Below are 17466 nucleotides of genomic sequence, written 5' to 3' on the forward strand. Positions count from 1 at the left end.
TAAGACATTCTTCAAGGAAGAACAGGACGTGTACATGCAGTAAAATTTGTGCTACAATTTCTCTTCCCTCATATCTCTCTTCTCTGCCATTTGTCTCATATTTCTAACAGAACTGGCACTGATCGGCTCCTGCTCACCCGCAACCCTTACAAGGACATTTATTGAAAAAGAATGATAGACACCATCTTTACTAAATAATCATGATTCCCGAGTAAACACATATCTAATTATGTAATGTAGTACACTAAACACATTTGAGATCAGTGACTTAATAAATAAATACTTCAGTTTATTACTACAGTACATAAATATATTTGAAGGCATGTAAAACCTTAACCAGTCATTTAAATGACTAAGACCAAAAGTAAACTGGTTTTCCATAGGTCATCTGCTTGTGCTGCTTGTACTATGGTCAGGTACCTTAATAATTTAAAAAAAAGTTGAGATTTTGTGAGACAGATGTTCATACATATGGCATACAAGCCATATATTGGAAATCCAATATATTTTTTTAGCAATGGTATTAAAGGGAATGTAAACAAGTAATCAAAGTTCCTGAAATGGAAACAAGTGTGTGGACCTCGCTGAAAATATATAGTAGTAGATTAAAAAAAAAGTACATTTTAATATCAGTAAAATCATAACACCACATCTGTATTAATCATTCTCAAACACATCTCTTTGTCTATCAAAAATGTTCAATGCATTTAATTTCAAATGTTTCAATCATAAGGCAGTTGTGGGTTTGGCTCAGTCAGGCCAATGAGAGACTCCAGGAGGACGGTGCTCGATTGGCACTGTGGCAAATAAACAGAGCTGATGAGCTGGAGGGGGTGAAAGCTGTCTGAGTGTCTGTGCTCTTTAAAGGAGCCGTGTCGTGGTCCGGAGGGATAGTCATTGTCAAAAAACTCCAAGTCGGACTCTGAAGAGAGACTCGGGTCTTTGTACCCGCTAGAGGAATAGTCCAGGGTAGGGGAGGGAGTGTTCGGAAAGCCTTCGAGGGAATCGTCGTCGTCAAATGGGTCTCTTGTGAGGTTTGCATTTTCATCCAGATAATCCGTTACCACCACTGTGGTTTTATTGTCTGTCAAGGTGTTTGCTGAAAGCGGTCCTCTTTTGTCAGCTGTAGTGCCGTTAGAGTGACAACTGCTGCTGCCCAGGGTCATCGGCGCTGCCATGAGTCTCAGTTGGTGACACACGGAGTAGCTATTATTTTCAGAATCACAGACGCGGAGGGCACAAGCCTCTCGTCTGTGATTGGCAGGAAGACGCCCGCCGTCGCAATCAGAAGAAGAGCTGGAGGATTCCGTCATGTCGCTACTGCAGCTGTTGTCTTCCACCACTCCTCGTTCCGGGAGGAAATTAAACATTGGACTGGTGGGACTCGCAAGATTGTCCTGTTCCAAAGGAAAACCAAAAGGGCACGTCTTGTATGCTTCATTCCTCACGTGATGAGCCTCACTCAGATCCTCAGATTCAACGAGGATTTCGGATTTCTGGTCCGCTCGGCTGGTTGTTTCGGCTCCCGTTCGGCGCTCTAAATCGAGACGCATGACGGTGTGGATGTAATGCGTCTGCACACGTTTGGAGTCAAACTCGAGGTGGCCCTCAGTGTTTCCACAGCCGTCCTTTGTGCAGCCACATGGGAAGCTGAAGCGGTCCACCTGAGGGTCAAAGAGATCATACCACGCTCAACGGTGATCACGACACCTTGTACGTGTCCAAATCTGGACCCAAAACTAAACCACTTGTATAATTAGGGGACTAATACAGAATGATTTGGGTTATTAATCAATAAAAATAAAGACATTTAATTTAGAAAAAAAATCTGTTTCAGTATGTGTTATTGGCATTTGTTATAGAAAAAAAATATTCTAAAATACATTTGAATGCAAAAATCTTTGTTAGGAGTCCAAAGTTTCATGATTTTAAACATCGATATTTTTAAGATGGGTATTTCAGCGGACCACCATTATTTGCCCTATCTCTAAGAACTGCCTTCCACATGAATGCCTAAAATTTCAAGTCACCAATAATTTGAAAATAGGACTTTAAGTCTGTGTCAGCATGGAAGACATCTACATAATAAAACCATTTCTTAGTATTTTGGGTTTTGGTAATATTTCTTTTAGAAGTCGCTTGTCAAGATTATTAAGCAATTGTATAGTATCTGCCCCATTCCTGATTTTTTTTTATTTTTGCATGTTTGTCACACTTAAATGTCTTCCATTTCAAACATTTAAATATTAAGGACAACACAAGTGTACAGAAAATAGTTTTAAATGAAGGTTTTTACGATTAAAGGAAGAAAAAAAAGCAAAACCTGCATGCTCCTGTGAAAAAAAGTGATTACTCCCTTAACAAAAAAATTGGTTGTGTCACCCTTAGTAGCAACAACTGCAATTAAGCATTTGTGGTAACTTGCAGTCTCATTGGAATCCAGCCACATTGGAGTGTTTTTTAGTATGAAGCACCTTTTTAAAGTCCCACTGGAATCCCTATATGCATTGTAAAATAAATATTGTTATGATAATTACATACAGTATAACATTGTTCACTTCAATGTCTATATGAAAAAATAAATATGAGCGGAGAGCGTGTCATTCATGCGCAAAGTTGCAAAGTCTCACTCGACATCCAAATGGTAGCCATATTGCCTGCAACGTCATTTGCAGCTGTCACACTGGGACAGTCGCCATTGAGAAGACGTTGAGCCACCTGCTATGAGAGACGAACAACAGAGATTTTCGGATTTTTCCGACGGCCCTTCTGACACGGAAGCTCTTTTCGAAGAGGAGAACATCTCACAATCGAGTAAAGTGATCGGGAAAATATTATCCTATGGTTTCAAGCCATATTTACATGATATGCGGTTCACTTCTAACTAACAACAGACTCCCCAACAGTAGTAGTATATATAGTAGTATGTAGTGTACTCAGGGGGACCATGCCGGGCGAAACACTGGTGGCGGTGGGGGGCAGAGCTCATTTGTCCTCCCGCTTGTGCCAATCCACCTCCCCGCCCGATCCACTCCATTTTGGCTAACATGAACACGAACACAAAGAGCTACCTTCTTGCAGGTAAAACTGGTATAAACACACAAACCCGCCTGAGTGGGCATATGCAAATAACGTCACTGCCTGCTTCTTCTCAAAAACAAATCCCTCGAGAGGATTTTCATGGCGGGAGTTACAAAAAGCCATATACATCAAAATCATGTGGTAAAAAACGGATGCGTCCATTCCATCTGCCTTTTCAAAAACATAATAAAAATCATGCTTTTGGTGTCAATGGGACTTTAAGGTCATGCCACAGCATCTAATTAGGATTCAGGTAAGGAATTTGACTCCCGAAGTCTTTATTTTGTTTTTCTTCAACCATTCGGAGATGGACTTGCGGCTGTGTTTTGGATTGTTGTCCTTCTGCAGAACCTAACTTTGTTTCAGTTTGAGGTTATGAACAGATGGCTGGACAATCTGTTTCTGGATTTTTTTTTGTAGACACCACAATTCATGATTCCATCTATCGCAGCAAGTTTTCCAGGTCCTGAAGTAGCAAATCAAGCTGCAGACCATCACGCTACCACCACGATATTTCAGTGTCATGATGTTCTTTATCTGCATTGCAGCATTACTTTTTTGCCAGATGTAATGGGACGTACACTTTCCAAAAAGTTCAACCTTTGTCTTGACAGACCACAGACTATTTCCCAAAGGTCTTGGGCATCATCAAGACGTCTTCTGGCAAATTTGAGACGAGCCTGAATGTTTTACATCGTGGAACTCTGCCATAGGCCAGTGTCTATCTTAAAGTGGAGTCATGAACCCTGGCCTTAAATGACGCAAGTAAGGCCTGCAGTTCTTTGGATGTTGTTGTGAGGTCTTTTGGGACCTCTTGGATGAGTCGCCGCTGCGATCTTGGAATAATTTTGGTCAGCCGGCCCCCCTGGGAAGGTTCACCACTGTTCTATGTTTCTGTCATGCTTTAGAATAATTGCTCACCCTGCCATTCGCTGGAGTCTCAAAGCTTTTGAAACATTTTCCACAATGATAGATCTCAGTTGCATTCTTTCTCATTTATTGCTGAATTTCTTCAGATCTTGGCATGACATCTAGTGTTTCAGGATCTTTTGGTCTACTTCACATTGTCACGCAGGTCCTATTTAAATGAGTTCTACATTGAGAACAGGTGTGGTTAGAGAAATTGAACTCAGGCGTGTTAAACCGCAGTTATCACTATTTCACGCAGGACCATGTAGGTTTGGATTTTTTTCTCCCTTATTCATAGAAAAAAACATTTAAAAGGCAGGTCTGACCTGGCACTTGATGCCTGCCAAGCTGCAGGCACAGGTCTCGGGCTCACAAAAGCCCTGGCAGTCGCATCCACAAGCTTCTCTGGACAAACGCAACGCATGAAGCTGCTTCTTCTCTTCCTTGTCAATGCGCTTGACTCCAGATGCCAGCAGGAGAGCCTGCCGCTGGCTGGATGAGTACGGCTGCAGCGATCCTCTGTCGTCCAGCTCAGCATCATTCATGTGGACATCAGCCCCTTCAGATGGGAACCCTTCTACTGTGAGTTGACCTGCTTCATTTTGGCCAACAGCCTCATTGGTGAGCAGCTATGATTTAAAAAAAAGATGTAATCAGAAGAGGCTATAGAGTATACAAGGAGAACAAAATACTGGTGAAAGGAAGTGCACTCACGTCGTGTTTCAATGAGTCGTACGTCTCCTCTCTCAATCTGAGCAGGTGCCTCTTGCGCCGGTGCCGCCGTTGCGCCGATGCATGCTCTGCTACTGTGTACTTGTGAAGGGTGCTGTGCTGCCGCATCATTCCCAGGGTGGCACCGCCGCGGCTGGGCACGCTAATGAAGCCCTGGCAGCGAGGAAAACTGAAAACCGCCACTTGGTCGAAGCGCACACGACACTGGCTCTTTACCAGCCTCGGCTTTTTCACTATGGACCGGCCTGGTGGGGGTATGGGAGGGAACACGTGTTAATCTGCTTGTTGAAAGATTACTTTGCTATTGATGCAGGAACAGACAGTATTTGGATAAATATTAATGTCACCCGAATCGTTAATCATCAAGCAAAATGTGATGGTTTCCTCAAAACTGTGGGATAAAGTAAACAATTTGGAAAGTATTTTGGGTCATTACCAGCCAACAAATAAAAAATGCACTTTAACCGAAAATCTTGGGTATGATGCACCATCGTGTCTCCCTGTCCTTGTTTAAAATCGAGAAAGTCTGAGAATATTACTTTTGTTTCATGACATAATTTTCTGCAGAGGTTTCTGAGTGTCCAAATGAACAACATGTGGTTTGAATTGATAGGAAATTCTTGCAAAATAATCTGGTGCTACCAAAAACAACAGCAGAGAGGGGAAGAAAATAAAACAGCACATAATGGAAATCTCTATTCAGTGAGGTAATGTGTCAGGTTACTGCTTGATGTTCTGACCTTAACACATAACTGAGGATGGATTCTTTTCCCACCAGTCAGTAAACAAGTGAAGCCAGCTGACTAAGCTAATCTGTGTGTCTGTATGTCTAAAAAGGGCGCTCTGCACCGGGCCTCTGTTTGCACCGTGAGTCATTTGTGAGACCTCATCGCCGCTTTAAAAACAACAGGCATGAAATAGTTTTGCGCAGCATCATGTGAACTGTCTGATACATGCACACCAAATGAGACCATTTGCAACCCAGCCAATATTTTAAAAGGGAGACTTTATGTACAGGGTATATTCAGTTCCATTCACAGCATCCTATTGCTCAAGCAAATAATTGTCTGCACAAGCGGACTTGCAGTCTTGAGATAGACATTTCTTCCAACAGCCCTGAGGTTGGCATTTTCATATCAGTAAGTCATAATAGGGCTGCTGCAGCACGATAAGAGACACTCCTATAAAACATTAATGGGAAGTCGCCAGATAAGGAAGGGGGCTTGCATTATTTGAAAGAGGAGCCTCGTCAGCTTGGATACTCACTTGGTACAACGGTGGCCGCAGAGGGACTGTGAGGTGTGAAATCCTGCATCTCAGAGGAGCCGATCTCCCCGTCTGACTCGCACTCCGAAGACGTGGGTGAAGAGGGTGGATGAGAAGACAAAGAAGAAGAAGAATAGCTGGGGTTTTCCTCAACTGCCGCAAACTTTCGCTTCAGGACACCCGCCATTGTTGGAGCTCTGGTGGTTGACATACATTCTGCATGATCACAACATTGGGTTTAAAACATGCACCACGGTAAATCAACATGACAATCACATGTGCCACTCATTCTTGAATGTACCTGACAATTGTACGCAATAATGGCATACAGTGGTGGCTTAAATTATGAGTTGGATTTGTTCTAATTTACTTGCATGTCAACTCAATTTTCACAATTGAAAAGAAAAATTAAATTGAAAGAAAAAAGAAAGAAAAATGGGACTATATTGTAAAAACATCCATTTTCTTTATTGCTTGTCCTCCTTCCGTCATTTCAATTTTTTTATTTTGTTTCAGAACTGACGCGTTATTCAGGTAGGGTTTTTTTTTCTTACAGGTCTCCCTCTTTTTTGATGAACATCGCTGCCTACTATTTTACTATATTTCTCTGGCGGTCATTATGGTGGTACTTGGCATGGCAAGTATGTTTTGAGATGGTACTTAGTCTAAAAGTATCCCACTAGACTTTGGGCGAGAGGTGGTGTCCACCGTGGACTGGCCACCAGCCAACCATAGGCCACATTCACACCAATTTAGAGTCTTCAATCAACTTAACATGAATGTTATTGGAATGTGGGAGGGAACCCGCGCAGGCATGGGGAGAATGTCCAAATCTCCCCAAAGGAAACCCCGGCTTGAACCTTAAACCAAACTGTGAGTGGAATGTGCTCACCACTCAGTCACCAAATGAAAGACATTATAAAATTTCTCTATTTTAAAAAAAGACATGTGTTGATTTGTGCATTTCAGGGGTGTGGCCTAGTGAGTTGCAGGAGGAGCCTGTTGTCGGTTACTTTGCCTGTTAACCATGTGGGTTAGCCCAGTGTCAGTGGGAGCTCCGTGCTCCTTGCAAGCGTTTTCCTTTTCTCATGTATGTGCTTTTGTCTGTTTGTCCCCTTCAAAAAGTGCATGGGAACGGCGGCGCGTCTGAAGCTCGGTTGTAATTGAAATTTGGTCCCACAACATGAAGGATGACCACACAACGGGTCTTAACTCGAAAAATGTGCAAGTTTGGGCAACTGAAAGTCAAGATAGAAGTGTATTTGTAGAAAGTATTGCTCGTGTCCAACCATAGGCTTTGTCGTTTCAATTATCATTTTCCCAACAGTCATTTGACAAATATCCATTTTATCCATTTTCTTTACCGCTTATCCTCACGAGGGTCGTGGGGAGTGCTGGAGCCTATCCCAGCTGTCAACGGGCAACTGGTTGCCAGCCAATCGCAGGGCACATAGAGACAAACAGCCGCACTCACAATCACACCGAGGGGCAATTTAGAGTGTCCAATTAATGTTGCATGTTTTTGGAATGTGGGAGGAAACCAGAGTGACCAGAGGAAACCCACGCAGGCACGGGGAGAACATGCAAACTCCACACAGGCGGGTCTGGGATTGAACCCAGAACCTCAGAACTATGAAGCCAACGCTTTACCAGCTGCGCAACCATGTCACCCATTTAACAAATAGTATACTGCGATTAAAAAAAATACAGAGTAAAATAATCATCGAAGTGTAAGGCTGAGTCAATCTGACACAAAGTCTCGCCTAATTAGGAAGCAGTCATGAATCAATTTCCCAAGTGGTTATGCTAAAAGGTCACAGTACATTTAAGCTATTAGCAAGACAACACCTAATAAGGAATATTTCCCCCTCCCCAATTCAAACGTCCTGGTTATTTCCTGCCATTTTCCAATTCTTTCACCACTGGCGGTATCATCTGTACATGCCAACGGTCAGGCAGTTTGCTATTTCTGCCAGCACAGTGTCAAGAATGAGGAGTAAATATTGGTGGTGGTGGTGGTGGTGGTGGTGGTGGTGGTGGTGGGTGGGGGGGGGGTGTACAGGGAGGTCGCTTGCTCAGAAGTGAAAGATGGATAAATACAAAATACTACACTCCATTGTTCAAATTAGTTAAGAGTTTGACCTTAGTTGAGGTCTGCGTTCAACTGACTGACATTAAAACAAATCTAATGATGCAGTAAAGTTTTTTTGCACAGTACTGTGTATACATCATTTTCATACAGTTCAGCGGTGTTGTTTTAATAGAAGAGATCAGCATCAGTGCTGGACTAGCAGGTTTCAAGCAACTGGTTTGTTGAAGCTATTTACACATTCATAGCATGTATCCTTCACATGGACATTTAACAAGTGGTTCAAATGTGAACTGAAAACAGCTGAGTACTTAAGTCACTTTGAAGAAGAAAAAAAATGCTTTTTTTTCTTCTCCCAGCAGGGTAATTAACATTCCAGTGATTCCTCATGTTTTGGGTGAAGGCAGTGAGGCAACTGAGGGAAAGGGGTGGAGATTAAGAAGCTGCTATTTTGGGGATGTGAAGGTGCATGATTTAGCCAAACACTGAGGGTTCAAAAACCAACTTGGGGTTTTTCAAGGCTACTTGCGTAAAAGAGAGCGCAATCGAATGCCAGTACTATTAATTTTGAGACAGCTGTCAGTGTTTCTTGCACAAGCAGTGTGCAGAATTTGTCAAGTTTGGAAGGCATGACAGGCATGTGCGATCTCTCAAGAAAGCCCGTACGTGACTGATTTCACGTGGTCAAACGATGCCTAACAAACAGTTTCATTGTAAATTTTCACTCATTCGAATCCAATTGTCATTTGAAACAGAGCGAGAGAGGAGATGGGGGAAGAAAAAAAAAAACCTGACAAAATGTTATGCCTGCCAACACGTACTGACTGAGTCACTTGCTGCTTCTCAACAAGTCCGTTAATCATTACAATACCGCATCTTTTACAGTCACTGGTGTTGAAGCAAATATTCAAGATTCAGTTAGATTAAAGCCTCAACACGAGTTAAATGGATTTTCACCTTCACATTTATTACAGTCTTCAAGCTCCTCTGACCATAAAATACAGCAGGTAAATGGCAGCACCGCTTCTGCTTGATCTGAACTGACAGAGTACTTCTCTCCGCCATCCTCAATTAAAACAACCGTTCGGTGTGTACGCGTGCGTGCGTGTGGCTCAATCAACAAATATGCAATAAAACGAGAGGCACCCTTCAGACAGTATCCAGATGCCACAGTAGACAACTGTATTTCTAATGACTCATCGCCTCTTTCCATCCATTTACCATCACATTTAACCTTTTTAGAACCGTCTCTTCCATCAGAAAGATGCTGTGTTCTCCATAGAGAGCACATCTATTATTTAAAGGCTCAAGCACAAAAAAAGCTGGAAGGGACCCACCCTGGTGAGGATGTTGATGAAGGTGTTTATGAAAAGTGAAACAGTATGCATAAAAGCCACCGTGTCACATTTATCGGAATATTGTGTGTTTTGTGAGTGGCGGAGTCGTTTCCTGCTACCCTATAACAACAGTCATTATGCGGCTGACCCCTTGACCCCCTTGCAGAAACATGTCAGTTACAATGACAACACTGTTCTTGCTTTCTTTACTGCACACACACTGATAGACGCGTTTCAAAGTTGTGCCTTTAAGAAAGAAGAGGGTCCCGAAAAAAACTAATGTCACTCTCTAGGCGAGGCAAATGACAGCGTGTCGCTTTAAATACTTTGAAGTTGAGCAACTACCGAAAATTGTACCGGACTACTGTAGAACAATAGTGACGTAACAGTCGAAAATAAAAAACGTGAAAAGTCAAGCCCACAGGTACTTGTGTGTGCTGTATGTGCTTACATATAAACGTTTTTTATTCATTTATTTTTTTCGAGACTGTACTCACCAGTGCTTGAAAGGCAGCATAATGAGGAAAAAGTGAGGATTTGTGGCAGGGCTGTCGGTCTCGTCAGTGTCTGCGTGAGGCTAATGTTGCACTGGAGCAGGCAGTCAACGCCTCAGGGGCTGCTGGCACCTCAAAGATGACAAGTGACTGCAAGAGAACTCGCGGCTTACCTCGTCGCGAACCGATCGTTGGCTAGCTGTACTGATAAGACATTTTACATCAACCGCATTTCAAATCAACCGAGGACGCTGAAAAATAAAATAGTTCCTATCATTTGCATTATACATTACTGCCATAATATGGAAGGCCTTTTGAGCCATGATTACTTGATCCACATAACTGCGACAATTAAATGTTTAAACTGCTTACCATGTATGCTTTCCTTCCTCACTTCCTCAAACCATTCATTTAAAACAATGTGCATGATTAAAGCCATGTAACAAAAAGAGTAAACAGACACTGAAAAGTTATTTTTTAAAATAACCCTTTAGAGCATGAGAAATCTTTAAAGAAATAGAAAAGTTCTTTCATGTTCAATCATAAGCATGAAAGAAAAAGGGACCGTTTTTAGTATTGCTAGAAGCAAGTTTAATAGTAGGCCAAAAGTGGTACTAGCAGTGCTAGTAAAAGTCCTTTTCTACTAGTGTACTGAATTGACTTACTATTGAGAAAAAGGGGCATACTGGGACCTAGATGACTATTGCGGGTATTGAATAAAGCTCAAAGGTTATTCCTTCAAAAACAAAATATTTTATTATTTGAAAAAAAAATTCAATATAACTTCTCCGACTAGATAAAACGCTATCACAGCACTTGTTTTGTTTTTTTAAAAAACGAGGTAAATACATCTAGCTACAAAGCAGTAACAAAACAGGACAACGCCACTTAATTTGTGTCCTTAAAGGTCAACTGACACATGAAGCATTTTTAGTATGTTTTTAGTAATTAAAAAAAAAGTCAGCCGGAATGGACCCATCTTTTTTTTCACCACACGTCATGATGTTGTCGTATATGGATTTTTGCATCTCCCGCCCTGAAAATCCTCTCGAGGCATTTGTGTTGGAGAAGGACCAGAAAGTGACGGGGTTTTTTTTTGCAGTAGTGGGGTCGAGTGTTTATATAGGTTTATACCTATTGTACTGGCGAAAAAATGTTTTCCATCATTTTAGCCAAAATACTGGTTCGTCGTATTGCTGGATTTTGCTCAAACACTCCGGAGGAGGGATTCACTCTTCACACTTTTCCAAAACACATGTCGTGAAAAATGGATTGCATAGGTGCAAAGGACGAGAGCTTTGTGGGGTTTAAATGACTTGATGGTGTGTGTAGAGTTATTTAAAAATCAATAGTTGGGGGAGACTAATTTTTCTCACAGTTTATAGCATAGGTTACGTGTGAATTTAGAATAAATCCCCTTGGTCAAGCCGGCAACATATAACAAAGCACTTGTATTGCATTTAGGACAACACACACACAAAGCTATACAACACACAAAACAGTAAAATGGAAGTACAAAGACAGTTTAGTAGCATGTATCACGAGCTAACTAGCTAACTAGACGTATAGTTACCAAACTCAAACAACTTCTCCAAAAGTTAGTCAGCAATAATAAAAAGCTCCGTCCGCGTCCGACAACGTAATCCTTCTCTCAGACGTAACAAAAGATCCGCGTCATATCGGTAGTGTCCGTGTACTTGTCCGGTAGCAGTAGGATGAATAAAAATATCCGTCCACGACCGACCACGTAATCCTTTTCTCAAAATTTAACAAAAGATCCACGTCATATTGCCGGTCACCACAGTAAGCCGCCGTTTCACCCGACGCGGATAAAGGAGAAAGGAGCTCTCCCCCCCACCGGCCACCGGTGTCTGGGCACCTCTGAAGTAGTTACTTCACCCGGCGTGGGTCCTCCTGAGTATGCTACATACACAAGAGGTGTAAAAGAGTTAGGAAATCGAACAATTATAGGCCTGCCATTTTGAATATTTCATCGGGTTCCTCGTCCGTCTGTTGGGGAGTCGGTTGTTAGTTAGAAGTGATCCGCATATCATCTAAATATGGCTTGAAACACAGGGTAATATTGGCCCGGTCTTTTCACTCGATTGTGAGATGTTCTCTTCTTCGAAAAGAGCTTCCGCATCAGTAGGGGCATCGGAAAATCCGAAAATCTCTCTTGTTCATCTCCCATAGCAGGTGTCACAGCGTCTTCCCAATGGTGACTGTCCCAGTGTGTGACATCTGCAAATGACACTGAAGGCAATATGGTCGCCACTGGGATGTTGAGTGAGACTTCCGCAACTTTGCGCATGAATGACACGCTCTCCGGTCATTTGTTTTCATATAGACGTTGAAGTGAATAATATTATATGTAGTATTCATAACAATATCTATTTTAAAATGTATATATGGCTGTCGGTTTACCTTTAATGATATGCTTCCCTGCCACTTGCCATCGTGACAAAGAAAACCACGTGTTGTTGGCGGGACCGGTCTTGCAGCACAAGTTCATGATTGGACTCATTCCTCTTTGATTCCTCTCATCTTCTGTCAGAGCAGTGACATAACAGGAGATACATAAACTTTTAACCTCCAGGCAGTGATTACTATACTGTACAGTAGTTTGGGGGGAATTTAGTAATTGTAGCAAAGCTTTCTTCTACTCCACTGTGATAATAATTTAAACACTCTTAAGCACATGCAAACTCCCGTTGTTTTGGAAGACGCAACAGATTGTAGATTATGCAAAAACTCTTTTGCGTCTTTTGTGCTTCTATGCACATGCTTTGAAGCAATCCAACTGTGGATTCTAGTGTTTTTCATATATGACTGATTAAACGTTCAAATCTTGGCAGGATTAACATTCCAGCGTCTGCTTTAAAGATAATCACAGGCTACTTGCTGTCTCTGACTGGGAGGAAAATGAAGGTCATTGCTTCGCACGTGTGGTAGATTAACAGATGGAAAGACAGATGAACAGAACGACAGAATGCCCTTCATCTTGAGCTTTGACTCCATCTCAATGCAGTACTTGCTATCTTGGGTCAAACTCAAAAACAGCGCCAGCACCTGCTGGGTCAAGTGGACTGGCTGAGAGGGAGGAGGATGTATGTCTCAGCTCTTGGCCCACTATGGCGCAGTGGGACGACTCTTTCACTCAAAGAGCGTATTGACCACATCATCCATATTTGTTTTTAAGGATACAGTTAGTGTTCCATTGTATAATTTCAACTATCTGATCTGAAAAAGATTGATTTCCCAATACGCACTGAAAAACTCATCTAATCGATTCTGTATTTTTGTGCTCATTATGGTGCCAATGTTGAAGTGAGTTGAGGAGCTTCACTGAGACCAAAGTAGAGCTTTGCTGGCATTTTGTGGCATCTTGGTGCCAATGAACTACAAACTGTACCACATGACGAATGAATTGAATGCAGGAGGCACAGTAGTGTTTTGTCTGAATTTCATCGTCCTAATTTTTTGGTTTGCAGATATTCACAATATTTTTCCAGGTCTCAGGAGTGCAGTGTTTTCACTGCATGAACCAAGTCAACATCTAAAATCAGCAAAATGCACTATGCCGACAAAGATATTTGTGGCAGTGGTTTCCATGCTTATTAATTTTCTCAGTGAAGTCACTAACGGAGAACCGATTTGTTTTGTTCCAGATTTCATACAATTCACAGGTCAAATGAGCGCAAAGGCAATGTCGCGGCAGGTTTCCCTCTTGAAAACTCATCATCGACCAGTAGTCTGAGCTGAGCTGAGCCTGACCCAAACCTGTACATCTTTTCTTGGAACGTAAGCGTGCTTTCAGATCCTCACGTTATGTAACTTATAGTTAACCTACATTGTGGTGACCTCTCAGGTTGCAGTTGTGTCACCATTGGAGACTCAGTTAGCCACCACCGGCAACGACCCGCATACCGAACTGACGAAGTCCGACAAAGCTTCAGAATTGAAACTTCATGTCGTCCTTCTTGCCTTTGGTTTTCCAAGTGTTTGTTTTCAAATTGTGTTGAATTGTGTGTTGCTTCTTTTCTTTGTCATGTACAAATAGGAAGGAACATCCTGGAAGGATAGCTTTTATTTCTTTATTTTGGAGACAAAGAGATAATTTAATGGAATGTTTACCAATTCTTTTCGTTTGTTTGTTTAGCAAAGCCCCCCATTTGCATGAGAAATTTCTTATGGCAGACCATCGCAAAAAAAACAACAAAAAAGAATACCTAAATGATCTGACCTTAATTTACAATTGAACTTATGCAGCGCAAAATGTGGGTGTGTTCAATTGAACACAAAGCTGACATTCAGTACTGTATACAATACTTTTGAATGGGAACAAGCGGATCAGAGCTTTATTGTACAGCTTCTGCCATCAGATGGAGGAGCATTTTCAGTTGTTCTGACTTTCACGACACGACACTGGTATAGACAGATAAACAAAGATTTATCAAAGTGGATAGGAATACAATTAAGCTAAAGCTTTTTTTTCACAACCATTTTTTGTGGCTTACAATCAAATTAAATGTACTTTTTAGGAGTTAAACCTGTCGTGGTTTTTATGAACACTACACTGCTGGATTTTGATGTTGGTCATGACGGCAGTACTTTAAGAGCTGAGCTTTAATGCACTTTTCTCTTATGTGTCAGTTTTAAAGTAAGCTTGAACTGGAGTGACAAATACAACCGTTCCTTTTCTTGACTTACATCACCGGGACTTTTTTTTTTTTTTTTTTTTAGGGTCAACAACATTTATTTGGGGCGGCATTGACTTCTGTTTCCTTCTCATTGAAAGCGTCATCCATCACTCAGACAGAAAGCAAGTCCAGCTGCAGCCCAGAGACTAAAGTAGGTCACACAAGCGGATCTTATCAGTTACTATACGTGCAACACAAAAGCAGTTCTGCGACTGGATTTGACAGCCCCCCTTTTTTTGACATTATCAGGTAGACAAACAAATATCATCTGAATATGAAATGTACCCGTGTGGACCTAATGGGGGTGTTCAGTGAAGGAATGCTGTCTCAGATTCTTGCTTTTTGGCTACCAGTCCACAAATGCAGACTGGGAAATGTGTGCGCGCTCAGCAGTGAGAGCTTGTGTTTTTGTGGAATTCCAGTCCAGTGTCTTGTGCCGTTGGTTTCTGCTCTCACGTGTGGTTCCATGTGAGCATTGGCAGAAGCGAGCAGCAGGAAGGGGGACATGACCTGCTCTGCTCTCAGCTGTTCACATCAGGACTGACTGGAGCCGAGTGGCTGTACTTGCCCCACCCCCCATTCTTCTTACGCCCCATCCAGATACTCCCTCACCTGCTTCCTTTGCAACTGATACAATACATGCAATTAATAACTGTTCTGCTCGTGTACAGGAGGAAATACTGGTCAACGTAAAGTTAACTACTGTACCGTGCACTGGGCAGTTTGTAGAGCTTGTGCACCTACATATAATAAAATCACATGATTTTTTGTTTACGTCGCCATATTGCCGATCAAAGAAAGCATTGTTGAAAATGAATTCTGTTGAGATGAAACAAAAATATGTCTTATAGCACAACACCCAGAGTTTTGTCCGATACCATTAAACACATAGAACACAGGTGTCAAACTCAAGGCCCGGGGGCTTTTATCTGGCCCGCAAAGGCAAGTCATGTAAATCAACTTCCATGATTTTTGTGAAAATCTGTAACAAAATTTCAAATTGTCATATCATAAATGATAAAGTTGAGCTGTTGCGAGGATTTTCGTGACACCAAACATGAACAATAGTTGGAAAAAACCCATCATGCTTGATTTCTGATTCCAAAACAAGCTCATAAATTTCACGTGTAAATATGATGAGGCAAACGATTTTCATGGTTTTAGTTCTAACGGCCCTCCGAGGGAAACTGTAACTACAATGTGGCCCACGACAAAAATTAGTTTGACACCACTGATTTAGAAGGTGATAATAAACAAAGATACATGGAAAAATTAGAGACACTTGGCATAGAGGATCCATATTTAATGCCGAAGTCCATGTTTTTGCCAATAAGAAATTTGACTGTTAATTCACTTCCACTTGTCTTGGACATCTGGATCTATACATGTATCGAGTGATTAAGTCATCGAGATTTCCACAGAAGATTTTGAAAGTGTATAAAAGTCTGGACGCATACAAATACTTCGCTGCTGGATCTGTTCTCAATCAGGAATAAATCCCACATAGTGATGGACCCAGTCAGATTTTTTCAATGCAAATAGCAATATTTAAATAAATGACCCCTGGTTTAACACAAACTCGCATTCATTAATTAAATATGATTGAAAAAAAATAATTAGGACAGAGAGTCGTCTCCTCCGTACATATTGTGTCAAACGTTTACCTCTGTGAACCTCTCCATAACAGACGGTTTATTTTTTTATTAAATACACATTGTTCTCAAATGAGTCAACTTGGCATTATAAATACTTCTTGATAATTTGAGATTGAGAAGAATAATTCCTACCTGAAATGAAATGATCGGTACACAGGCGTGTGTATTTGGTTGGGCACCATCCATCCCATTTAATTGCCGAAATCCATTGATCTTTTCTCGTCTTTTCAGCTGGTATAGAATGATATCTTTGAAGAACTGTCTCATCTATTGTGACAACTAACATCACTACAGGTCTCGAGCAATTTGAAAAATCTGCTCCGATTCAATGACTCCACGCACTGCCGAGCAGCTTTGTTTGACTGTCAATATGGTGCTGTAAAAACAGTGACATCACGTCACAATCTCTATAGCAAGGTGACCATATCTGCCACATGTAGGAACTGTATAAATACAGTAATTGCGCATGTTGCTGACAGATTGCCTTGGTGACACAAGATGGTTGCAAGAGGTCAGGGCCATTTTAAACCAACAGGATTTGGTTTAAGGCCCTGGAACGTTGGCAGTTGAAAACCTGCTTAAGAGCGCTGAGAGTTCAGCAGCAGTGTTTCTCTTTTTTAAATTGTGTGAAAGCATATGCAATGCATCAAAATAGTAAAACATGACAAATGGTATGTCCTCTGACAGAACAAAAATTATTTACCTGTGAATTCTAATCTCAGTTGTGTAGTGTACGTGTTTTCCTCTTGCTTCTTCAGGGTGCTTCTTTTTCCTCCAAATTTGAAAAGAATTGTATGCTTTCTATATTGCTACCACTACTACAAGTTGGCGGCATGATGGCTCAGCTGGTAACGTGTTGGCCTCACAGTTCTGAGGTCCCGGGTTCAATCCCGGACCCGCTTGTGTGGAGTTTGCATGTTCTCCCCGTGCCTGCAAGGGTTTCCTCCGGCCACTCCGGTTTCCTCCCACATTCCAAAAGCATGCAACAATAATTGGGCACTCTAAATTGCCCCTAGGTGTGATTGTGAGTTTGACTGTTGTCTGTCTCAGTGGTTAGAGCACTGGTTTGATAAACCAGGGGTTGTGGGTTCGTATCCCACTGGGGCCTCCACTCCCTGAGAAGGGTTGTGTCAGGAAGGGCATCCGGCGTAAAAATTGTGCCAAACATATGTGCGTTCATCTGAGATGACACGCTGTGGCGAC

General features: G+C 41.8%; 1 protein-coding gene across 2 annotated transcripts; it reads right to left on the bottom strand.

Moving 5' to 3' along the window:
- Positions 1-264: 264 nt before the first annotated feature.
- Positions 265-10188, bottom strand: LOC133511327 (cysteine/serine-rich nuclear protein 1-like). Of its 2 annotated transcripts, none has more exons than XM_061840135.1 (5): positions 9912-10188; positions 5989-6185; positions 4705-4967; positions 4317-4619; positions 265-1664 (listed from the first exon to the last, which is right to left on the bottom strand). In XM_061840135.1, exons 2-5 carry the CDS (start codon positions 6173-6175, stop codon positions 723-725), a joined length of 1695 nt encoding a protein of 564 aa, XP_061696119.1. In that variant the 5' UTR covers positions 6176-6185; positions 9912-10188; the 3' UTR covers positions 265-722. The 2 variants fall into 2 exon arrangements, with proteins under 2 accessions (XP_061696119.1, XP_061696118.1); XM_061840134.1 differs by having other exon boundaries at positions 5989-6204; positions 9912-10186.
- Between the last annotated feature and the right edge of the window lie 7278 nt (positions 10189-17466).

The sequence above is a fragment of the Syngnathoides biaculeatus genome, chromosome 13 (assembly GCF_019802595.1).
Source record: "Syngnathoides biaculeatus isolate LvHL_M chromosome 13, ASM1980259v1, whole genome shotgun sequence".
Lineage (NCBI taxonomy): Eukaryota > Metazoa > Chordata > Actinopteri > Syngnathiformes > Syngnathidae > Syngnathoides > Syngnathoides biaculeatus.